General features: G+C 42.2%; 1 protein-coding gene across 1 annotated transcript in view; it reads left to right on the forward strand.

The window, feature by feature from the left end:
• Positions 1–26,334, forward strand: part of LOC121276335 (dynein heavy chain 11, axonemal-like) — a 564,873-nt gene that overhangs the window by 117,445 nt on the left and 421,094 nt on the right. The window contains exons 15-21 of the mRNA XM_041184616.1: positions 10,495–10,827; positions 13,713–13,967; positions 16,979–17,148; positions 17,656–17,878; positions 18,723–18,839; positions 18,980–19,066; positions 25,415–25,573. Of these exons, the coding sequence (XP_041040550.1) occupies positions 10,495–10,827; positions 13,713–13,967; positions 16,979–17,148; positions 17,656–17,878; positions 18,723–18,839; positions 18,980–19,066; positions 25,415–25,573 (1,344 nt within the window). The remainder of the gene's footprint in view (positions 1–10,494; positions 10,828–13,712; positions 13,968–16,978; positions 17,149–17,655; positions 17,879–18,722; positions 18,840–18,979; positions 19,067–25,414; positions 25,574–26,334) is intronic.

Raw genomic sequence — 26,334 nt, forward strand, 5'->3', positions numbered from 1 at the left:
GCAAAGGGCTAACAATAGTTGATAAAAACGCAGAAAATTGAATCTGAGAGTAAACTAGCCAGGAATATGAAAACAGATTGTAGGAGCTTTTACCAGTATATAAAAAGAAAGGGAGCAGCTAAAGTAAATGTTGGTCTCTTAGAATCAGAGACAGGAGAAATTATGTTGGGGAATGAGGAAATGGCAGAGCCATCAAATAAATATTTTCTGTCTGTCTTCACAGTAGATGACACAAGCTACAAACCAGAAATAGACCTAGGGGCTAATTAGAGTCAGGAAATTAAGGTAATTGATATTAGCAGAAAAAAAGTATTGGAGAAACTCAAGCAACTAAAATCTGACAAATCCTCAGTTCCTGATTGCTTATATCCTAGGGTTCTAAAAGAGATAGCTGCAAAGATAGTGGATGCACTGGCTATGATTTTCCAAAATTCCCCAGATCTTGGAATGAACCCAGCAGATTTAAAAGTTAGCAAATGCAACACTACTATCCAGAAAGGAAGGAGAGAGAAAACCATGAACTACAGGCCAGTTAACCTGACATCAGTCATCGGCAAAGCACTGGAATCTATTATTGAGGAAACCGTAACAATGCACTTAGAAAAACATCGTGTGATTAGATCAAGTCAATGTGGTTTTACGAAAAGGAAATCTTGTTTCACAAATTTATTAGTTTTTTGAGGATGTAACCAGTAAGGTAGATAAAGGGGAACAGCTAGATGATGTATATTTGGATTTCCAAAAGGCATTCATTGAGGTGCCACACAAAAGGTTAATACACAAAATAAGGGCTCATGGAGTTAGGGATGATATATTAGCATGGGTAAAGCATTGGTTAATGGACAGGAAGTAGAGTGTAATGATTAATGGGACATTTACAAGTTGGCAGGCTGGGACTATTGGAGTGTTGCAAGAATCAGCGCTGGGGCCTCAGCTATTTACAATCTATGTTAATAACTTAGACAAAGAGACAGAGGGTAACATATCTAAGTTTGCTGATGATACTAAACTAGGTGGGAATGCTAGCCGTGAGGAGGACACAAAGTGGCTGCAAGGAGATATAGACAGGTTAAGTGAGTGGGCAAGAAGGTGGCAGATGGAGTATAATGTGGAGAAGTGTGATGTTATTCATTTTAGGAATAAGAATATAAAGACAAAATATTTTTGCAAAGACAAGGAACGTGTAAATGCTGATGTACAGAAAGACTTGATGTACAGAAAAACACAAAGTTATCTTCTACAGTAAGTAATTAAGTAAGCAAATGGCATGTCAATCTTTATTGCAAGGGAATTGGAGTACAGAATAAAGAAGTCTTGCTACAATTGTTTGGGACTTTGGTGAGAGCACACCCAGAGTACTAGGTGGAAATTTGGTCTCTGTGTTAAGGAAGGGTATACTTGCATTGGAGGCAGCAAAATGAAGGTTCACTAGAGTGGTCCCTGGGATGAGAGGGTTGTTCTGTGATGAGAGGCTGAGGAAATGGTGTCTAGAGAATATTCTCTAGAGTTTGAGAGATGATTTCATTGACACATTCAAGATTATGAAGCGACTTGACAGGGTAAACAACAAGAGGTTATTTCCTCTGACTGGAGAAGCTAGAGCAAGAGGGCACAGTTTTAGGATAAGGGGTTGATCATTTAGGACTGAGAATTTTTTTCACTCAAAGGGTTGTGAATCCTTAGATTTTTACCCAAGAGGGTTGTGGATGCACTATTATTGAAAATATTTTTGGGTGGGGTAGACAGATTTTTGGTCTCTAGGGAAATGAGGGATCTGGGAAGCAAGTGGGAAAGTGAAGCTGAATTCCAAGTTCAGCCATGTTCATATTGAATGGCAGAGCAGGCTTGAGGGGCCATATGGTGTTCGTTTGATCCTGTTTTTTATGTTCTTATGTTCACACTCCTAATTTGTATGTTGCACAAGGTGGACAGGCTTTGGAGAGTCAGGAGGTATGTTAATTGACTGCAGAATTTCTAGCCTCTGGCCTGATCTTGTAGTCACAGTATTTATATGGCTGGTCTAATTAAGTTTCTAGTCGACAGTAATCCCCAGGATGTTAATGGTGGGCGATTCAGTGATGGTAATGCTGTGAAATGTCAAGGGGAGGTTGATTTTCTCTTGGAGACTCTCATTGCCTGGCACTTGTTTACCGTGAATGTTACTTGCCACTTATCAGCCCTAGCCTGAACGTGTTCACAGCTTGCCGCATATGGTGTCATGACCTATCCCCGGATGAGGTCTCCTAACTTGTTAGCTTCCTGAACGGGGCCCCAATTTTGTTATGTTCCTGGGTGAGTAGGAATGAACTGACTTCCCGCCCTTATTCAACCCCCTCGGTTGGTCGCAACAAGGTTAATTTAAAAGGGGTCCCTTCCCACCCTTCCCCCCCGCCCCAACCCCTGCACCCTCGTAGATACCTTGTCCCAGTCTAACTGAATTTAATTTTTTATAAGGAGCCAATTTAACCAAGCTTTCTTGAGGCAAAGAAAGAGTAAATTTCTTAGTTACTAAAAATCTGAGAAAAATATTAAAAACACAAGGCACCAATCAGAAATGAGAAGTTAAGAGTCCAAATAAAAGCTAAAAAGTTATGCAAATCAGTTTTTAGCATGTCTGTGAGGCATAGATGGTGAGACGCTGTGGCTGTTCAGTTGGATATTTCTGGTCAAACTGACTTTTGCAGTTTCTCAGTGGGTTTGGAGACACTTGGTTCTGCAGGTTAGCCTAGAAGCGGTCCTATTTCCGTTTTGATTATGGCTTCTGCTTTAGTGCCTGCACCTCCAGCAACAGAGAGCGAGGGACTTCACCTGCAACTCCAGGGGTGACTAGTTGGTAGTCTTCTTGCTGTCACACATACAGCACATGAATACACACTGCACTGCTCTGCAGCTAGCTTTTTAACCCATTTTTCCCTGTGTATTCCTGTAAGTGTGTGTGTGTGTGTGTGTGTGTGTGTGTGTGTGTGTGTGTTGGGGGTGGAGGGGGAGTAGGGTGGTGGGGAAGGACATGTCTTGCACCCAAAATCTGTTTTCTTTGATCTCCAACCAGTTTACACATTCTGAGCTATGAATCAATACATGATGGATTTTAGATGACTGCTAAGACGTGGCAATCAGTCTTTTGTCTCTGTAATCACAGGGGATTAAAGTTCAGTCTTTTGCATCTTTTATGTCTCCCTTTCAAATATCTTGGCTTGAAGAAGGCCATGACACCTTTCCAGGTGCAACATTCTGTGTTCTCTCAGGAGAGGTCTGTCAGTATAATCCACATAAGAAATTTCCAGGAAGAAGTTCAATATGCCCATAAGTAATTTGTGGCTGTAATCGATTTTTTCATGACACTTTCCCTGCACCTGGAATGAAATGAGATTCATTCTCATTTCGTTACAAAGCAAAAAATTACATAAAACAACAAACACCCATACACATATTTATTTTCCTAGCCTTGATCAATATTATCTCGTCAGTCCTGACCAGGCTACTCTAAATTCTGGATAGGGTGTCTGCAATCACTTTTGATTTCCCGGCAATGTGGGTGATTTTTATGTGATATGGTTAGAGAAACAAACTCCAATGGATTAACGTGCATTCTTAAACTTTTCCACAAAGGTTAAAGGGTTGTGGTCAGTATGGTCTGTGTGGTCTCTCTGTATCTATTTTGGACACGCATCTCAAAGCATTTGAGAGTCCGTAATAAGCAGTGGATGTCCTTCTCCACTGCGGGGTGCCGTTTCTGATGCTTGTTTGGTTTTTTTGGAGAAGTACTCGATTGGCTTCCCTATCCCTGATTTGTCTTCCTGGAGGAGGACAGCCCTTACCCTGATGTCACTCGCATCAATGGCTACTTTAAAGGCTTGGTTAAAGTCTGGAGCTGCAAGTAGAGGCCTATTAAAATGGCCTTCAGCTTTTTGAAAGCTGTCTGGCATTTCTCAGTCCATACTATCTTTGCTTTTTTTTGTAGTAGGTCTGTCAATGGGGCCGTTACTGTGCTGAAGTTTGGGATGAACTTGTGGTAGAACCCAGACGTCCCCAAGAACCTCATGCTTTCCTGTTTTGTTGTGGGAATGGGAACTGTGCTACTGCTTGTACCCTTGCAGCCCTGGACAGTACTTGCCCTTGACCCACTACGTGTCCTAGATAGGTCACCTGGGATCTTAGCGAACTTGATCTTTACAAGTGTGACCACTAGGTTAGCTAACTGTACTTTCCGGAAGAGGGCTTCCACTTGCTGTAAGTGAATTTCCCAGGTGTCGCTGTACACTAGGCACACTATGCAATAGGGTTAGCCTGCACTACCTGGTTCATCAGCCTTTAAAAGGAGTCCATATGGCATGACTCGACATTGGTATAACCCATCTGGAGTTATGAAGGCAGAGATTTCCTTCATATGGGCAATTAAGGGAACCTGCCAGTATCCTTTGAGAAAATCTAACTTTGTAATGTGGGCTGCTTTACTTACCCTATCTATGCAATCTTTCAGGCTGGGTATCGGATAGGAGTTGGCTCTGATCACTACGTTAACTTTTTGGTAGTCAATGCAGAATCTTTTGGAGCCATCCAGCTTGGGCACGAGAACAACTGGGGAGCTCCAGCTAATGCTGCTAGGCTCTATTATGTGGTGCTCCAGTGTGTAGTTAATCTCCTCCCGAATCTGGACCAACCTTTCTGGGCCTAGACAATAAGGATTTTACCTGATGGGATGATCCTCTCCCACATCCACATCATGTACAGATAATGTGGTGTAGCCTTGCTTTTCTCTGCACAAGCCTTTAAATGCAGTGAGCAACCTCATCAAGTCTGCTCGCTGTTCGGCACTTAGGTGAGTGAATAAGGAGTCTAAGTTCGCTAGTATCTCTGTGTTGGTTAGCCGGGTAGTAGGTGGTTTAATGTGAGCCCCACCCACATCTCCTTCCAATTCATCCCCACTCCTACCCTCATCCTGTAGGTCGGTGGGAATGGGACAGACCGTTACCTGCTTGTCCCATTCTACTTTATCACGTTGACGTGACACAGCCTTTGCTTTTTCCCCTGATCTGGGGTCTCAATTAGACGGTTTACTTCCCCAAACTGCTCTGCTACTCTGTATGGGCCATTGAACTGGGCTTTTAAGGGTCCACCTGGTATTGGTAGGAGCATGAAGACATAATCTCCTGGCTGAAGGGTTCAGGCCTCGCATGTTTGTCTGCCTGTTTCTTCATATCTGTCTGAGAGATTTTTAAGTGTTCTCGAGCCACAACACAGGCTCTCCTGGAACACTGTTATGTAGCTGAACATGGAGACGTTCCATCTGTTCTAAAAGCCTCTCCTTGATTAGTTCCATATGCCCTCGCACTTCATGCCCGTAAACTAATTCAAACGAAATAAAGCTGGTGGACTCATTGGGTGAATCCCTGGTTGTGAACAGAAGAAAACCTAGTCCTTTATCTCAGTCATGGGGGTACTCATGGCAGTATGCCCTGATCATGGATTTTAGGGTCTGGGGTCCTGTTCTAGTGCCCTCTGTGGCTGCGGGTGATATGCTGAAGACTTCAGCTGGATCATGCCCAGGTTACCCATGGCTTCCCGGAATATTTTGGACATGAAATTTGAGCTCTGATGTGACTGGATCTCGGTGGGCAGACCATACCTGGTAAAGAATTGGGTTAATTCTTCCACAACTGCTTTGGCATATATGGTTCTCGAGAACAGCCTCTGGGAAGTGGGTAGCCATATCCACCCCTTTGTTTTGGGCAGGGACCCCACACCGTCCACTAACAGTTTGCTGAATGGTTCCCCAAATGCCAGCACGGGAATCATGTGCCAGTTTTATTGCAAGCTGAGGTTTCCTCACAACCTAGCAGGTGTGGCAGATTCTACAAAACCTTACATTCCTGTGGAGCTGTGGCCAGTAAAAACACTGGCTGATACGCAATCAGGTTTTGCATATACCAACATGCCCAGCCATCGGAATTTTGTGAGCTAGCCATAATATTTCCCTGCGGTATCTCGGCGGCACAACAACCTGGTGGATTACTGTCCGCTCCTCATTTGCAGGTTTGTGAGGGGGCCTCCATTTCCTCATCAACGCCTCATTTTTAATGTAGTAGCATTCACGGACTGTTTCTGCCTCAGCTTCAGTGTGTGCAGTTTGAGCTAATGTTTTTAACAGTGGATCAGCTTGCTGGGCTACTACCAAGGAAGATCTATTGATTACCTCCTTGGGGTCTTCTAGACTCCCAAGAAAGATTTCAGATAACCAGACTGTAGGGTCTTCTGTCTGCAGTGCCACTTCAGCCTCTACTGACGGAGCTTGTCTGGCTATAGTCTGCATTACCACACAACCAGGCAAAATACCGGGCACATTCTCCTCCAGGTGTTCTGTCTTCCTGACCTCAATTGGCTTCTTTGAGACCACTGAGGATGCTATTTTACCTTTGATCCCGTTTGGTCATTGCTGAGGAGCAGGTCGACCCCATCCACAGGCAAACTTTGGTCAACTCCCACGGTCACTGGTCCTGACACCAGGTCACACTCCAGATGCACCTGGTATAAGGGGATGGGCACGTACCCTCCTTTAATCCCCTTTACCAACACCTTGACACTTGCTGCAACCTCTAGTGGAAGGGTCATACCTTTTACCAACAGTAGAGTTTGGCTGGCCCCTGTATCCCTCAGTATCATTATAGGTTTACTCACCTCACCCTAGGGAAATGTGGTCACCTTTCTTCAGACACAAAATCCATGTAACTCTCAGGGGTTTGTTTAACCTTACTTGAACTCTCAGGAGTGCATCTACAGGGATTCGCAGCCACAGTCAGAGCCATAGCCTGATCTGCTATGCTCTCCTACTGACTCCCATTCTCTCCATGGGGTGTTTGTGCCCCGATAAATTCCACTGGTTTTTCTTGTAACCTCTAGCAGTTGGCCCAGAGTTGCCCTACCTTTTGGCAGTTAAAGCACGCAGACTTCTTTGCCTCACTTTTCATCTCATCACTACCCTTTCTATCCCAAGGAGGACCCCAGCATTTCCCCCTCTCCCATGGGTGCTCAGTTTCCTATCACTCTGCCTCTGTCCTTCACAGTTGGTCGGAGGTGACTTGGGGAGGGTATTTTGTGGGACAAGGGTTTGTGGATCAGCTCATAATCATCAGCCAACGTGGCTGCCTGCCTGGCCCCCATTATCCTCTGTTCCTCTAGGTGTGTTCGTATTGGGAAGGGCATGGAGTTTTTAAACTCCTCAAGGGAATAATTTCATGGAGGTTTTCGTATGTGGCTTCTGTTTTAAGCGCCCACTCCCACTGGTCAAAAACAAGTTGCTTAAGCCTTTCAAATTCCAGGTACGTCTGATCAGGTTATTTCCTGAGGGTATGAAATTTCTGATGGTATGCTTCCGGCACTGACTGCTGTGCACTTGAAATGGCCCCTTTTTGCTACCTCATAGTCAGTGACACTTTCCTCAGGCAAGAGGAAGTAAACCTCATGAGCTTTTCCTGAAATCTTACTCTGCAGTAGTCGGGACCAAAGTTGGACTGACTACTTTTAACTGCTGTGCTAACCCCTCGAAAGAGATAAAGAAGGCTTCCACCTCTGCTTCATCAAACGTAGGGATTAAATGAGCGAACTGGATTGCCTCAGCCCTTAAGTCTGAGCTAGTGGTGTCTTCAAGGGATTCCTGCCCCTTAGCTTGAGCTGTTTTAGTTTAAACTCCCTTTCCCTCTCTCTGTCCTGAAATTCCTTTTCTTCCCTCTGTGCCCTTTCCTGTCTTTATTCTTTCTCTCTTTCTCTTTCTTTTTTCCTGAAATTCTAATTTCCCCTGCTCCATATTTAATCTCTGTACTGCTACGCTATCCACTTCATTGTCCTCAATTTCCACCTGTAGACTGTTGGCCACCACTTTTAAAATTTCGGGTTTTTCTGGCTTTTGGGCAAAATTCTAATCTTAAGTGCCTCATTCACTCTGTTAACTGTTCGAGGGACAGCACCGTTACATTTTCATAATTAAATGTCTCTTCCATCTGTAAGAACACTGGCATCAAATGTGGACATTTTTACACTTTAGTAGAACAGGTTCAAGAAAACCTGTTTGTGTATTTTTTAAAATTGGTTTCAAGGGAACAATTTACTGTCCCCATTCTAATTCTTTTGTTTCGCCTGGAGGAGCTATTCTGGCACACAGCCCCCAATTTGTTATGACCGGTTTCCAGACAAGCCCCCAGTTTGTTATGACTGGTCCCTGGGTGATGTCCCCCAATTTGTTAACTTCCTGAATGGGACACCAATTTTGTTACGCTTCCGGGTGAGGAGCAATGCGCTGACTCCTCTTCTTTATTCAACCTCCTTGGTCGGTCACAACAAGGTTATTTTTAAAGCAACCCCTTCCTCTCCGTGGATACCTTTTCCAGTCTAAATGTATTTGTTTTTTTAGAAGAAGCCAATTTACCCAGGCTTTCTTGAGTCAAAGAAAGAGTTAGCTTATTAGTCACTAAAAACCCGAGAAAAATAATAAAAATACAATACACGTACACACAGATCAGAAAAGAGAAGTTAAGAGTCCACGTAAATTTTTTAAAAAAATATATGAATCAGTCTTTGGCTTGTCTGTGAAGCATTGATGGCAAAATGTTGTGGTTGTTAAGTTGGGTGATTCCGGTAGAACTGACTTTGGCAGCTTCACAATGGGTTTGGAGACATTTGGTTCTGTAGGTTAGCCTAGAAGCTGCCCTATTTCCTTTTTAATTGTGACAGCCAGGGTGGGGGCGGGAGGAGCGCCAGCACTGTAGTTTGCACATGTGCGGGGGTGCGTTCACTGAAAGCTCCCTGAAGGCACAGAGCTGCCTCAGAGAGCTGAACAATTTCAAAATGAAAAATAAAGATTTCACAAATAATACAAACATGTCCCCACCTGTGACTCAATCACATGAAGAGGGACATGTGAAAAATGAGTTCAAAAAACGTCATTTTTTAAATTCACTGTTGGAAACCTCCTCCCGCTTATGGATGAGGTTTTGCAAAAAATGCAAAGGCTGCCTGGCTTATTTGCCCACCAACCAACCATAAGGTTGGTCGGGCAGCGAAGAATTCTACTTAATTAGCTGCTAAAGGGGCTTAATAGGCTTCTTAATTGTCGGCAGGCGCGTTGCTGACTCCCGCATGCATCCGCCGACCGAAATATTGCACGAGTGCACGATGATGCTCTCGCTCGAAGTCATCACACGCTGTTTCATGCTCAGGTGTGTCGGGCACATGCCCGCATGCTGAGCTGAAAATCCTGGCCCAAGACTTGTTGTTGCCACACTCTTGTCAAATTCTGCCTTGATGTCAAGGACAGTCATTATCCATAGTATTGAGTACCACCATTTTCCCCCCCAAGCTTTCAGCAGGTCTTGTAATGGGTTCTTAAACCTCAATATTGAATACAACCTTTTGACATTCTACTTAACAGGGGAGTGGTTTCTGAGACTCTGCAAGGTTATTCCAAATGATTGTACTCCACCTCTGGGGACTTTCTCCCATTCTATTTGGCCGCGCATGTGGCAGCGAGTATATATAGCAAACACGATTGTGGAGGGTTGTCATATCCGTTACTAAGTCTTTCACAATTCAGAAAAATTAGCTTGTTTTCAATCTCTTCTAGAAAGAAGCCATTTTCCACAAATGTGAAATAATGAGTTAATATTTACTGTTTAAAAAAAATAGCCTTAGCGTGTGAATGTAGGTTAATTCCTCCCTTAATCATTTTAACATGAATCTCCAAGAATCCAGATTTAGTACTAAACTGTAGGGTAGCTCTGTCAAGTCCTTGCTTGCAATAAGGTACCTTGCATGTTGCAAATGCACATCAAAAAATTGTGATCTTGCTGCCAACCATTTTGTATACTTTGGTTTTAATCAAATGGGAAGGACTACCTCATAATCATCATGTACGGAACTAGAAAATAAATATGCATTTAGGAATAACATGACACATTGAGCAGTTTTACAAAATCGTACTCCTTGATTAAAGCTTTGACTACTGGGAGTAGAAATTGAGATTTCAAGGCTTGCATCCCATATGACTTTCTGTCCCTTTATTTTAATGAATGAAAAATCACGGAGTGACACCCAAATTCCCCAAAGTCAAGGTTCAGTGCTCAGAGTGGAATTTCATTAAAATTTCCCCAATCATTCCAGTTAGGATGTCAATGTAGTGACAGCAAGCCAGCTTGCATCTTATAATATAGAGGCATTCGCTGACTCTCACTCTTCTCTGTCAGTTCCTTTTCACCACTACAGTCTCAATATTTTTTTTAAAAACATGTTGGTATATCTTGTGTTAACGTGTTGGGAATAAAATAGAAAATGCACTGTAGTTCAGGATTCTAACGTGGATCTCAGGCCTTTGACAAATAATTCCAGTTCGTTTGTATTCACTTGAATGGTAGCACATTATTTTGCGAATGAAAAAGATAAAGATTTCTTTTTGAGCCTCAGAAGACATAAGATAATACTTCCTCTTAATTTGTTTCTGATTAACAGGAGAATCTCAGACTTTTGAAAGCAGACCCAGTTACTGAATCATGGAAGGCCTATTTGGAGTACATTGACGACATGGTTTTGGATGGTTTCTTCAATGCTATTTCATGCTCTCTAGAATTTTTTTTCGAGAATACCGAAGTTGCTTTGAAACCTGCTCCTTTGTTTATGTCACAAATGATCCTAAGTATCCCAGAAATTGTATTCAAACCTTCGCTGGATAAGGATGCTGCTGATGGATTCTATGATTTAGTTGAAGAGTTAATAAGTGACATTTATAAAATGGCTGCACAGGTGAAGCGAGTAGCTGATCACCTTGAGATTGATAATTATCAGGTAACTAATATAAAACTACTCCCTTTCCTATAAACTTTGTTTTATAGAGAGCAAATATGAAATTTAAAAAATGACACATTTTAATATTACTTCTGATCACCACAAAAACAAAGAAATACCATTTCTTTGCTTTGCTTTCTTTTAGGGATGCAACTGCAAATTCTAATCCAAATAAAGTAATTTTATTCTCATACTGTATCTTTAGCATAACCTTATTTTTAGTGTCCATTCTATTGCTGAAAAAGACAACATGTTGTCAAAGCTTTTCATCTGGCACTCAGCAGGACAGATGCAAGAATGCCAAATTTCAAAAGGAGCAACTATTTATAATGCATGAGAAAATGGTGCTGATTGGTTGGGAGGCCAACTCTGGCTGAGACTTCGCCATGGAGAATGCACCAGGGAACTATTGTCCCTGAGGCTTTTGTTTAATTCAGAAAAGGCACAATGTTTGGACGTGTTCTTTTTGCCGGCAGAGAACAGACGCCAATGTATGAATATAGGTAGCCTCTAGCAAGCATAAATGAGCCAGACTGCAAACCTGACTGATAACCTTAAATTGTTAGTGTAATTCTTAAAACACTCCAGATTGTTCAGAAAGGCTGTATAAACACGTAAACACATCTAACATTTGCCATTAAGTTCTGAAAATGAAACAAAAGGCAGAATTTTGCTGTTGGCGAGCTGGGGGCAGGGTCCGCTCGCCGACACGTAAAATGACACGGGATGATGTCGGGCGGAACCCCCAACGTCACCTCGCCCCATTTAAATTTTCAGGAAAGCATGGGTGCAGCAAAATCAGCTGCCGGCCCGCCGACCTGTCAGTGCCAATTGAGGCCATTGACAGGATCATTTAACCAATTAAAGGACCTGCCCGTCCGACCTTAAGGTTGGTGGGCAGGCCAGGAGCCCTGGGGGCAAATAGGGAAAACATGAAACCTCACCCAGCGGCGGGATGAGGTTTCACGTGGGGTTTGGAAGATTTTAATAAAGATGTTCTGTAAATTATTAACATGTCCCAACTCATGTGACATTGTCACATGAGGGGAGATGTAAGGGAATTTTTTTTCTATTTTTAATATTTTTCAAAGTTCAGGCGATCTCCCTGAGGCAGCACTTAGCCTGCTTATCTGGCGGCGATCAGCTCCGCACCTGCTGGAGATTGGGTCCAGCCCACCCGCCTGATAGGCAGAAAATTCTGCCCAAAGGGCTGGAAAACCTCAGCAGGTCTGGCATAATCTGTGGAGAGGTAAACAGGGTTAACATTTCGAGTCTACTATAACTCGTCTTCAGAACTGAAGAGAGGTAGAAATGTGATAGATTTTATGCTGTTGAAAAAGTGGGGGAGGGGGCATCAGGTGGAACAAAAAGAAAGGCCAGGGCTAGGTTAGAGGACGGGGAAGTTTGAATACAAAACTTGCCATGGAACAAAAGGCAAAGGGAGTGGTAATGGCAACAGTAAAGAAACAAAACATTAGTCCAGAGTGGGTTTTAATAGCAGAATAAAGGTCAGCTCTGTCTGAAAGCAAAAGCATGAAAACAAGGTACAAACTGGCACCTGGGGGGTGGGGGTGGCGGGGCAGGGAATCAAAATGAAGGATAGAGTTCATGTCTGAAGTTGTTGAACACATCTGGCATTGCATCGGCACTTAAATTTGTATACTGCATTACTCATTTGCCAAAGTAATTACTCATTACTCAAGCCAAAAGGCATTCTGCCTATCACACAATTGAGCAAAAATAGCTCTGTAGAAGAGTCATATGGACTTCGTTAACTCTATTTTCTCTGCACAGATGTTGTCAGACCTGCTGAACTTTTCCAGCATTTCTGTTTTTATTTCAGATTTCCAGCATCCGCAGTATTTTGCTTTTACACAAGTGAGTAATGTGTTATTTGAATTTCAGTACCATTGCAATCCCTGGTGCGTGGGCCGTATGAAGGCTGGCTCATTGTATCAAACAGCACATCCCTTTGGCTGTTCGCAAAAGGCAAAATACTGATAGTACTCATTCAGACCGTGCTTGCAAACTCAGAACTTAATGGCTAGCATTAGATGTGATTCTGCAATTCAAGAGCACTTTCTGAGCAATCCCCAGTGTGCTAAGAATTATACTAACAATCAGTTTAGGATTATCAGTCAGGTTTGCAGTTTGGCTCACTTATGCTTGCTAGAAGCTACCTATATTCATATGCTGGGACCTGTCTTCTGCCGGCAAAGGGAACATGTCCAGGCATTGCACCTTTTTTGAATTAAACAAAAACCTCAGGGACAGTAGTTTCCTGGTGCATTTTCCATGGCAATAGCTTGACCAATCAGAGTCGACTTACCAACCAATCAGCCCCGTTTCCTCATGCAATATAAATTGTTGTTCCATTCGAAATTTGGCATTCTTGCATCTATCCTGATGAGCGTAAGATAAAAAGCTTCGACAGCATGTCTCTTTTCTTCAGCATTACTCATGTTTGTTCTGTGTTAGTGAGGCCTGACCCTCATATGGACTGGGCCTCCTATATTCGCCATACTGCGGCTGACCACAGTGGGAAAATCTGTCCCACTGTGTTTGTTACCAAAAGTCACAGAGATCCACATTGAGCTAATTTGGTAGTATGTAAATTGACTGAAAAATCAGACATATTTGGATTTTCTGAATAGATCAAGTGTTGGTCTCTAGCCAGGTTTAATTTTAATTTGTCCATAAAATGTAGATACCATTGATAAATCAGTGTTTATTGTTCACACAAGTTGTCCTGAGGCTATTAAAAATCAACCACATAGGGTGAGATTAACATTAACACTATTGGGTTGCTAGTCCAGTATCATGACCACTATGTTAACCATTATGGCTATCAAGGAGAAAATAAAATGGGTTGTTTCTTCGCACAGAATGACATGGAAGATATACTTGACCTGTCAGACATAAGGCAAGAGATCATGGATAGGGTAACAGAGGTCATTAACAAAGCTGTGGAATACAGGAATTCATTCGACCCACACTCTTACCTGTGGGTAGATGATAGGATGGAATTCATGAAGCAGTTTTTATTATACAACCATGTGCTGACTGCAGAGGAGATTGAAACTCATGCTGATGAAGGTGTTCCTGAGTGTCCTCCTACTACAGAGCAGTTTAAGGAACAGGTAAGGCTAAGTTTTGCTAAAATAGAATTGTTTATTCAGCTAAAAAATATTTTTTGTTAAACTTTAATATTAAAGCAAAATTAAATTAAATTTCCAGGATTCCAAGTAATCCAAATGTTTGTCATGGAAGACAAAGGGGACCAAATTGGATAGCCCCGAAAATGAAAGCAGAGAACACAATGCACAATTTTACTTTTGGTTCACAGAATGTGAGCGTCGCTAGCAAGGACAGCATTTGATGTGGATCCCTAACTGCCCTTGAGAAAGTTATTTTATGTTTGCCGCCTTGAACCCCTGCAGTCCATGTGCTGTAGGTAAAGCCACAGTGCTGTTAGGAAAGGAATTCCAGGATTTTGATCCAGCAGCAGTGAAGGAGTGGTGATATAGTTTCAAGTCAGGATGGTTTGTGACTTGGAAGGGAAATTGCAGGCAATGAGATTGCCATTCACCTGCTGCCCTTATCCTTCTAGGTGGTAGAGATTGCAGGTTTAGAAGGTGCTGTCGCATGAGCCTTGGCAAGTTGGTGCAGTGCATCCTTTAGATGGTACTGCTGCCAGCAATATTGACAGTATGTCAACTTTGAGTTGCTTGCTCATTTAACCGATCTCTATGTCCAGCTAGCACTAACCATGCTGTTTATTGGATGGGCATATGAGTAGGGGGCAATATCGTGAGTGGCTGGCACCACTTAAAACTAGGCTGCACTGCTAAAGGTCGTCTACACCTCCTTAAAAGGCTGGCGTGTGTTGATGGAGCTGGTTCTGGGAGTCTTAGAGAAAGTCTGACCTGGGAAAGAGTGAGGAATGACAACAGAGGAAGTGCGGCTCCAAGGTTTTTGGAGGCTGCACTGGAGGTCTTGGTGGAGGAGATGGAAAGGAGACATAAAAACAAAAAAACTGTGGATGCTGGAAATCCAAAACAAAAACAGAATTACCTGGAAAAACTCAGCAGGTCTGGCAGCATCGGCGGAGAAGAAAAGAGTTGACGTTTCGAGTCCTCGTGACCCTTCGACAGAACTTGAGTTCGAGTCCAAGAAAGAGTTGAAATATAAGCTGGTTTAAGGTGTGTGGGGGGGGGGGGGGGCGGAGAGAGAGAGCGAGAGAGAAGTGGAGGGGGTTGGTGTGGTTGTAGGGACAAACAAGCAGTGATAGAAGCAGATCATCAAAAGATGTCACCAACAACAAGGAGAGATGTTTTGCATCTGCAGCAAGGAAGGAAGCCCTCCAGGCAGAGATAAAAAATGCAGTTAAGCAGATAGGCTGTGCCAGGAGTCAACCCTAGAGGACTTGGACTTACTGCCACAAGAAGTGGACAAGGTCAGTTATAGTAGTAGTGATCTGCCTAAGGGCAGGTCTTGTGCTCATTTCTGCATGTCTCTCAGCCTTGCGCTTTTCTCTTCAGTTGCTCTTAGGAACATTACATTTTAAGTTTCAAGTTGTCTAACATCATCATTCTCTTCCTCCCTCTGTGTTTACAAAGCTGCATGTTGGGCAAACATGCATCATTTACTTTCTCCATTTACCAGCAGCACAACCCCACCCTTTACCTTTTTGAATACCCATGAGATGCAGCCTGACCAGAAGTGAATAATGCTGAAGGCACGGCCACCAGCTCAGTTACTGACACTGTATTTATCTTCAAGGATAGAATAGAGGTAAGATCTGCATACTGGGCCTGAGTGGTCTGCAGCCAGGGCAGGGAGCAAGGCTAGTGTAGGTGCCAGCTTATCAGAAAGCAAATTTGCACATGGCTTCAGCTGCAGAGGATTCAAATGAGAAGAACGCTGATATGTACACACAACACAATGCTTGGTGCATTATGAAGACTGCCACAAGGCCTGTGGTCAATGTTAAGAAGCATGGAGGAGTCCAGCACCAACTTGGCACAGGGCTTTGTGCTGTGCTTGGAACCCAACTCGGAAGTGGTGGCCATTCCGATTTACGGACTTGTCCCAAGTATGATGTCGCTTCCAATTGTCTATTCTCAGCTTCCATCACAACACAAACAGCAGTCATCCAGTGTCTGAGTGCTCCAGTAGAAATTCAGACTGAAGTCAATCAATCAGACTGCAGCCATATGGCGGTGGTTACTGTGTGTGAAGGGGCTTACAGGGTATCACAGTTGTCCAGCAATCTGTTCTCTAATAGATTGCTTGGATTTCTGAGGCTCCATCCATGTGGAGGGACAGTGGCACCATGGAGCATGAACCTGTCACCTTCTCTTAGAACGAGTGCATTTGTCCTTTCATGCTTGCCACCACCAGTGCCCTTGCTTGTTGTTGAACAGCCAGTGCCCTAGACTGCTGCCATCTATGCTGAGCGGCCCAGAGCTGTTTGAAGTTGACCTCCAAAACCATGTGCGGCATCATTCACTGGAAGTCAGCAGCCTTCCACCAGTCATACAGCATTCACTCGGGTAGCGCTGCAAAGGCGTACCAGCACAGAGAAAGGCATTCAGAAGACAGACACTAAAGGAATGTACAAGAATGATTAGTAGATGTTTGTATACAACATTATATGATTTCATTTTTAAATTTGGTTTGGAATGCTTATTTTATGGTGGCATTTATTTTTTCTTAGTATTGAATCTTTTAATAATCTTTGTCATCTGAGAATGTTGTGTAAGTTTCATGTTTACTATGTGTACAATGTACAAACTCATTTGTGAAAAAGATTCAGTTCTCCAAGAAAGGGAAGGAACTCAGAATCTTAACGAAAGGTCTGTGGATTTGCTTTTATCCGTTTTACATTAGCAGACAAAGCCAAAATGCATGTCATTGTGTGAGAAATTCTAATGCAAACCAATATCCCACCACACCACAATGCAGTTAAAAACCCAGCCTATTTTAACATTAAACAGTTTTGCAAATATTATAAAAAAATTAATGATTTTGATTATAGCACATACTATGCTGCAAGTTATTGTTTGCAAGCTTAATATTACAATTGCTGAGCTTAAAAGAATAGAAATTCCTATGGTTACAGTTCTTAATTTTATGTTTTGTTTTACAGATCGATATCTATGAAAACCTGTATATCCAGATCAGCAAATTTGAAGACAGTCGAGTCTTTGAAAGTTGGTTTAAAGTTGACATTAAACCATTTAAGGTGGCATTGTTAAATACGATCAAAAAATGGAGCTGGATGTTTAAAGAACACCTCATGCGTTATGTTACTGATAGGTGGATAACTTACCATTTTTGGGATTTGAAAAGAAATGTGTATGAACTACCTTTTAAAACAGGGTTTTCAGATACAATAGTCACTCCCTGACTTGCTTTACCTTATATCATGTTATGTTGCTGGTTGGGACATTTTGCTCTAATGTACCATATCATTTGCTAAAAATGCACTATGTGAGATTTTTTTGCTTAGGGAAAGGCAGGTACTCACTCAACAGAGTTGATTATTCAGCTCCTTCTTACTTCGGGTAAAGTTCATAAGGCCATGTAGAATGCAACCAGCAGTGCTTAACTATGGAACAAAAACTCTAAAAGGCACAACAGAAAACTTCAATTACTGCTTGTTACTATTCTAAACAAAATTTGAAAACCATTGGATGATATGGCATGGAAGTTTCTTAGTTCCCTTACCAGAAATTTGGCAGGAGTGCACATTTTATTATGTATTGTTTTTTAATGTGTTCTCACAAGCGCGAGTATGGTTTTTGTCTTTTTTCTTTCACACAGCCTAAGTGAACTTGAGGAATTTATCAAGGTGACAGATAAGGGACTTAAAAAGAAAGTGAAAGAAGGAGACTATAATGGCCTTGTTGATATAATGGGACATCTAATGGCTGTGAGAGACAGACAGACCACCACTGATGAACTTTTTGAACCTTTAAAGGAGACAATTACCCTTCTTGAGAGTTATGATCAAAGTATGCCAGACCAAGTTTACATGCAGTTAGAGGTAGATTTTTTTTTATTTGTTCAAATGTATTTGCAGTAAATTTATTGAGAAGAATATGTTTGATTTGAAAAAGAATGGAACTTTGCGACATAAAATGGCTCGTTGTTTTGATCGTTCAATTTTAACATTGGGCGGTTGAAGAATTCACTTGAATTTGGCGGACACATCATTAACGTATGCTGGACGTATATGCGGGACTGACTGACTGAAGAGGAATGCTCTTTCATGCCCCACAAAGAAAGAATGGACTCATGCTCCCCCCCAAGCTACCTCCCCTGTCCACCCAGAAGACCTTGCATTACCTTCCATCCCCCGCTTCCCCCACCACCTCCAGTGATTTACTTAAGTACTGATGGGCAGCTTCCAGGTCGTTTGATCTGCTGTTAGCCAACCAACTACTTATCGAATGGGTAGTTGTCCAGAAGGATATAGATGAAACCTGACTGTTAAAATTGGCAAAGCCACACCAGGGAAAGTCCTGGGCTTCAATTCTAGCAGCTGCCTGTGGATTTCAGTCCTTTAAATAATTTTTAAACCCACCGACTGCATAGTAACCTGGCACAATGGGTCACGTGCCAGTTGTAGAACCCAACCTGTTTTTGATCTACTGAAATCAATGGAACAGAAATCAGGGACAAGCTGTAATGGTTGATGATCCACTCCGCTAGAATACAGCACCAGCAGCCAAGTCGAAAATTATCCCCCCCACCCCCCCCAGTACTGTATGCAATTCCACAGGCGTTCAACTAGTTTTTATGAATAACATTTGTTTTCAAGATAAAGTTAAAGGAAATTTGGTGAAAATTTCTTCTTTTGAAACTAGAAATTTTTCAATGATCAATAGGAATTACCAGAAAAGTGGAATAATACAAAGAAGATTGCTGTTTCTGTGAAGCATGAGGTTGCAGCCCTCCAGACTGCAGAGGTGTCACTCATCAGAAAAAGATGTGTGGCATTTGATGTAAGTGCGGTCTTTTTACTTCTAAAAACCAATGCAACCAAACTCGATTTAATTCACTTTGTTCTCGAAAAATCATGTAAGTAGTGAAATTTGAAAAACTCACTGAGGGCATGGTCTATATTCCTTTTTTCTTTTAACAGACTAGCCAAATAGAGTTTAGAGAACAATTCCAAATGGAAGCACCTTTCACGTTTAATTCTGTGAACCCGTATACATTGCTAGACAAGGTAGGAACAAAGTCCTGAGAGTTTTGATGGAAATGCTACTAAGGTTTGATATAGCATATCAAAATAGATATTAAAGAGCATGTCAGTGGGACAGACTAATATTCTTGAATATATGTTGTACTGTTCGAAGTATGAAGACTGTAACCGGATTTATGTACTTTTTGGTTATTGTGACCTTTCAAATTCACTTGCAAAATGGTAGTTACTCAAAATCTATTTCTAAGTGACTCCACAATGAGAGACCATTATAAGATGGTTTGTGACAGGTCGTTTCCTACTCTGCAAGCTGCCTTATCCCTCTAATTTCCACATGAATGCTTGTACTAGCACTGTTCCCTTTTGTTCACTTTGTAAGGACTAACTTTGACATTTGTTTTAGTTGTAAATAAGTGAAATGGAGTGACAAATATTGAAAACTTATGATTTAAAAAGTGATGCATTTTACTTAAATTCAGTACAAGTCGTTATAAGCTAAAAATTATGATTAGCAATATTAATGTATGTAAGGTTAACATATCCACATGACTTTCCTCTATCGCTTATTGTAATGAGAGGCAGTAACTGTTTAAAATAAGCCGGTTGACCCTCAAATAAAAAAAGATCACCATACTGTAGGCTAATATTATAAATAGTTATTTTTGAGGTGATATTTGAATGTACTTCACTCCACTGCTCAACTGCTTGACTTTTGGGCCTCTATCCATCATAATACCTGTGCTGCTATTGACTTGCCACACTATTCACTTACTTTTGCGTTCCAATACCCATGTTCTCTGCAAATCTAGAACTATCTCTTACATCTACCATTCCCACCAGTGCAAGTTCCACCTTTTGCTCTTTGAAGTCAGGATAGTAGCTTTTAAGCACACTGATGCACAACCAGTCTAGCCATCCATTCCTAGAATTGACTTAACCACATCAAGCATTACAATGCCTCTCTCCTCTCAGACAAACTACTCGTCACAAGAAGGTCATCCTGGAGATCTAGGACATCACAAGACTGCTTTCTTCATGATTAACTGCCTGCTCAAACACATTTCTCCCTCACTGCCAATATGAGTATGAAGTGGTCACAGAACTCTTTGGTTCTAAGGTTGAGGCATTTGGGGAGCTGCTTCTAGTTCCTTCCAATCCTTCCAGAATCTCACTCCTGATTTCCTGTGACTCTGTAGCTCCCCTTACACCCACCACCACCACCACCACCATGCCTTTCATGAGGTTCACCTGCTGCTGGTTTAATCCCTTTCCCATCCAACAATTTTGTTATTTATACAAGGGATGTGGCACTTTGCTGGAAATGCCAGCAATTATTGCTCATCCCTAACTGCCCTTGCAACAAAGGTGATAAGCCACCTTCTTGAATATAACTATCACTTGGCTTGATAGGCTACTTAAGAATTGACCACATTGCTGAGGTTCCGGACTCAAACCATGTATATGCCAGACCAGGTAAGGATGAAAGATTTCCTTACTTAAAGGACATTAGTGAACTAGATGGATTTTTAATCCAGTAGTTTCATAGTCACCATTCCTAATACTAGGTTTTAATTCTAGATTTCATTTAATTAACTAAATTTAAATTCGCCAGCTGCTTTGGAGGAATTTGAACTTGTATCGCAACATCATTAGACAAGGGCTTTGGATTCATAGAGTCATATAGGTCTACAGCACAGAAAAAGACCCTTCGGCCCATCGAGTTTGCACTGGTCAAACAAGTACCTAACAATTCTAATCCCATTTTCCAGCACTTGGCCAATAGCCTTGTATGCCATGACATCACAAGTGCACATCCAAGTACTTCTTAAATGTTATGAGGGTTTCTGCCTCTATCACCCTTTCGGGCAGTGAGTTCCAGATTCCCACCACCCTCTGGGTGAAAGAATTCTTCCTCACATCCCTTCTAAACCTCCTGCCCCTTACCTTAAATCTATTCCCCCTGGTTATTGATCCCTTCACCAAGGGGGAAAGTTCCTTCCTGTCTACCCTCTCTCTGCCCCTCATAACCTCCATCATGTCCCCCCTGAATCTCCTCTGCTCCGGGGAAAATAACCCCAGTCTATCCAATCTCTCCTCATAACTAAAACTCTCCAGCCCAGGCAACATCCTGGTAAATCTCCTCTGCACTCTGGTGCAATCATATCCTTCCTATAATGCAGATTCCAGAACTGCACGCAATACTCTAGCTGTGACCTAACTAGCGTTTTACACAGTTCCAGCATAACGTCCCTGCTCTTATATTCTATGCCTCGGCTAATAAAGGCAAGTATCCTATATGCCTTCTTAACCACCTTATCTATCTGTCCTGCTACCTTAAGAGACCAGTGGACATGCACACCAAGGTCCCTCTGATCCTCAGTACTTCCCAGGGTCCTACCATTCATCATGTATTCCTGTGCCTTGTTTGTCCTGCCCAAGTGCATCACCTCACATTTATCCGTATTAAATTCCATTTGCCATTGATCAGTCCATCTGACCAACCCGTCTACATCCTCCTGTAATCTAAGGCTATCCACCTCACTTGTTTACCACCCCACCAATTTTCGTGTCATCCACGAGCTTACTGATCAACCCTCAAGTCTAAATCGTTTATATATACCACAAACAGCAAGGGACCCAACACCGATCCCTGTGGATTGTTACTTAGAAATATAACCACCATGACATCATACCCCTCTTCAACATTCAGCATCCCTTCAGAGCACCCATGCCAGTTGACATTGTTAATAACTTTCTTTCATCTCTCTTTCAGCTTCTCTCCCTTTCAAACTCATTATCATCATTCATGACCCTCCTGCATCCTCTGGTCATCATAACATTAAAAAGCACATTTTCTTAGTTGGTTTGTCCTGAAAGGGATTTTTTGGTTGATGCTTTTATGCTTTTCAGACCAGGTGGCCGCTTTCAGGCATTTGTGCGTTTTCTTGATGACATTAGCAGACAAGTTCTCGATTCTCTAGGTTGTCAGGGCTCTCAACTATCGGCCTCATCTCATCACCCAAAATATTTTTAAAAACAGGGTGAACCTAGTCCAGAAACCCGTCATGGGGGAGCATGGCCAGCACTTTGTATTATAATAGTGGTTCTAGTCTATTCTGGACTAGATATTCTGTCTGTGGTCCTGCAGCTATCACACAAAAATCATTAATATGCAACTAAGCACTTCAATGAGGGCAGAATCAGGGATGCTTATGCCCAGTCAAACTGAGTGACTCCTGGTGCTGTGCCACATTGCCCCGTCTGCCAATTGCCACGGCATCATCATGCTCTGAGAGATGGAAAAATTCATGAAAAACATCGACCTTCCCATTCATAGAGACCTGAAAAAATCACCAAAAAAACACTTAAAATTGTGCTGGTCATTCTATGAAATAGCAGCTGATATTCATGCAGCTGGTATCAACCCACTATCCATTGGATGGAATTGGGGGCCGGAGGCAGCATAAAGAACCAACTCCTCATCACTGACCCAATAGCAGAGCTCCCTGTCTTCAGCCTCACTCAAAGACAGCGCTCAACCAAATGTACACAGGGCATAGATGATGCAGCTACCTGTGCCACAGTTGGATGAGGGATGAAGTGCGATTGTGGCTAGACTTGCGAAAAGAAACTTTTTAGCGAAATCTTAGTACCATGCTTTCTTGTGTAAGACCCCGACATGCACTATCACTTTCCAACTCCTTGGTTATCATTCTCAGAACTCCCTCTTCAAATCTCTATAATCCAGCTTCTACCTTTCTCACATACTGAGAGAGAGAACTTTGCCCAAATGCTCAAATTATATCCCTTGTTTACAATGTAAATGGCGTTGCCCTTCTCAACCTCTGCACTGCTTTATGTGGCTCACAGTGCCATTGTCCACCATTGCTTTTCCTTCAATCTCAGCTTGATGACACTGTCCTCGCATGATTCTACTTCTTATTCCTAAAACAGCCGACAGAACTCCAATTTCTCATCTTGCCCCAACTCCATCAAGGACATAGCTGAATATTGGTAGGGCATTAGATTAACATTTCTGAGGCAGTAAATCCAAATATACCCATAGCATGTTTGGAAAGTGCATTCAGTAATCCTGGTAGGTGGCTTGCTGACAATGGGAAAAAAGACCATAAGAGATGCAAGATTGTTGTAAAAAATTTATCTGGTTTATTAATTTATTTTAGGCAAGGGAAACCCTGTCACTTGTGCTAGTTAGTTCAACAATGTATAGTTGATTTAATGCTTTCTGAATTGGTCCAACAAACCACTCAATTGTGAGCAGATACAGGATCATGTAGGTGCTTGATGCCAGTCTCCACTTCACCATTACTGTTCTTGACTCCATGCAGGCAGAGTGCCTGGTGGACATCTAATTGTGGGTGTTTTGTATGTATTGCAAAATTAACAAAGATTTGAAAACTTGTTTTAAAGATTAGCTCATCAGTTTGCCAATGTTGTGGTGAACAGTGAAAACTGATTAACCAGGAGCAGTGGACCATAAACTTTCAAAATTTATGAGATTCATTTGATGTTATCTAGTCTTTTGAGAGACATTGATATCATTGTGGCAAACATACCAAAAGCCTGTGCGAGGGTGAAGCACAATAAAATAAAGCAATTTAGATAAGAGGCAGGTAAAGAATACAATCTTTAAGTACATTAGATTGCTTTATACTAGATAGTTGTTTTCCTCCTTTATTGAGAGCAGCCTTCGTGCATTACTCTTGAAATTAGGGCTGTAACTTCCAAGCCCCAGGGCAGTGTATCTGAGGGATACCCCAAAGATGCACTGGGGAAACTCCCCAGAGGTTCCCAGGTAAGTAGTGCATGGCAGTTGCCTGGGAAGTGCAAACTTCCCATTTGAAATCGCAAACTTCGGATGGTTCCAGCTGATATACATTAATAGTTACCCAGAAAAAGTTGGAAGAACTGAAGAAATAAAATCACTTCTAGCTTTTAGGTAACTATTGTACAGACCTACATCGACCCCCAGGGAACACTCCCCCCCTCCCCCCCCGCCACTTTCCCTCCGCACCCCCTCATGGGACTGCACCCCCCTCCACCCCATTTATGGGACCTCCCCAGCCCCTGTCTACCTTCCCTGTGCCATGCCAACCCCCTCCCCCGCCCCCCTCCCCCACCCCCCACAAGGTCACCTCCCTTTCCAACTGCCTGACAGGCCCCAACCCCTGCAGGCCCTGTGCATGACCTCTCCCAACTGTGTGACCCCACCCTCTCACCCACCACTGGATTAGCCGACAGCATAACCCCTCCCCCAGCTGGCTGGCCAACATCCTCAGCGCACCCCCCCCCCCCCCACCCCCCGAACGGTCAACCCCTGCTCCCAAATTCTGAAACTTACTTGACAAACCTAAGGATTGAAAATGACAGGACCTTTAAACTCACCTGATTTATGGCACACAAGTGCTGTAAGGGGCGTGGCCTCCTTGCCTCCGATTCGGCAGCATTCAACTGAAGAAATAAGGAATGTTTGGTTGAATTGGGGTGGCTAGCTCCCTGTGTTTACTTTACTCAAGCTGATTCTATAATCCATCAGCAGATTAATTGACTTACATACTTGTAGTTCTTCAGTGCTAAGACCTCCTTTGGTGTCGAAGCATTTATACAATGGTCCAACCGGCATTCCATCTGTTGTCAGATGAAATGCCATGATATGAAAGGACCTGAAAAGTGAAATTGTTTGCTTTCCCTATCCATTTACATCTTGCTAGCTGTAGAAAGCAGTGCCAGATGTGAATTTAACTGGCTTGCATTTTCAATTTAGAAGTTACGTTCACAATTATCATTTTTACAAGTAGGTTATAGTCTTTTAGAAGTCAAAACATGCCTCTAGCTCAGGGGGTTAATTTGTTAATCTCAGTCTTCAAATTTCAGTTGACCCAACATCCACAGCCTTTTGGGGAAGAGAATTTCTCTAACCTTTGCGTAGAAAGAATCTTCTCGTTTTCACCCTTGAATGGGCTAGCTCTAATTTTAATAATTTATCTACTTGTCCTTCCTGAACTGCAGTGCCCAAAACTAAACAAGCCTGATGGGGTTAGTGTTCTGACCAAATGAAGTATAACTTGTTACCCTTTGTGTTCTAGACCCTTTAAATAAAGACCAACATTCTTTGAGCCTTTTTAATTACTTTCTAACTTATTATTATTTGACAACGGTCATGTAGATTTTCTAACCTTTGCTAATTGTTAAGCCTTTTGTAAGCAAAGTATAATACTGCTGTACCATCATTAACAAAGACAACACCGCTGTGAATATTCCATCTGATTCCCTAATACTGACCTTGTGGGCAGTAGCATTAACAGCTATACTAATGGAATGAACTGAACTCTTTCCAATTCTGCCATTCAGGCTAACCAGGAGCTCAGAGCTCTGGAAGAAGTGACAATACAAATGCAAGAATCAGCCAACCTGTTTGAGGTGACGGTTCCTGAGTATAAGCAGTTAAAACAGTGTCGCCGAGATATAGTTCTACTCAAACAACTCTGGGATATTATTGTATACATAAAGGTAAAGCATCCATTTATTCTTGTGTCATAAAAAAAACATCTATTTGTCATTATTTTTCTTGTCATTTCCATTCCCTTCTGTTGGTACTCTCTTTTCCCTTCACACTGGGAAATGACACTGCTTAAGGTGAGGACTCATCCAAGAGGGTCATAATTGATGTTACCCTACAGATATACAACAGTAGGTGCATTTTGCAAAGGGTAAGACTAGCATGGCTGTTTTTTTTTTCTTGCATCATGTAATGAAATATTCTATTACCTTGTGATACTTCAATTGAAAGATAAATTGAGATCTGCTGAATCTCACTGGACAGGAAAACTCCAGCCATGGGGAAGACTGGGAGAGCACTTGCAACTTCTAGTCAAGTAGTCAGATGATTCTGTTGTTACAACAATAACAACAACATGGATTTATGGTGTGTAGTTGAAATCTGGAACTCCCTCCCTCAAAAGCTGTTGAGGCTAGGTCAGTTGAAAATGTCAAAGCTGAGATTCTTGTTAGGTAAGTATATTAAGGATTTCAAAACCAAGTCTGATAAATGGAGTTAGGATATAGATCAACTATGATCCAGTTGGATGGTAGAACAAACACAAGGGACTGAATGGTCTGCTTCCAATGTTCTTATAGCACCTTTAACGCAGAAAAATATTCCAAGGCACTTCACAGAGACCGAATAAAGCACTGGATACCAAACCAAAGAATGAAATGTTAGGCAGGGTGACTAAAAGCTTGGTTGAAGAAGTAACGTTGAAAGAGATAAT

The sequence above is a fragment of the Carcharodon carcharias genome, chromosome 3 (genome assembly GCF_017639515.1).
Source record: "Carcharodon carcharias isolate sCarCar2 chromosome 3, sCarCar2.pri, whole genome shotgun sequence".
Classification (NCBI taxonomy): Eukaryota; Metazoa; Chordata; class Chondrichthyes; order Lamniformes; family Lamnidae; genus Carcharodon; species Carcharodon carcharias.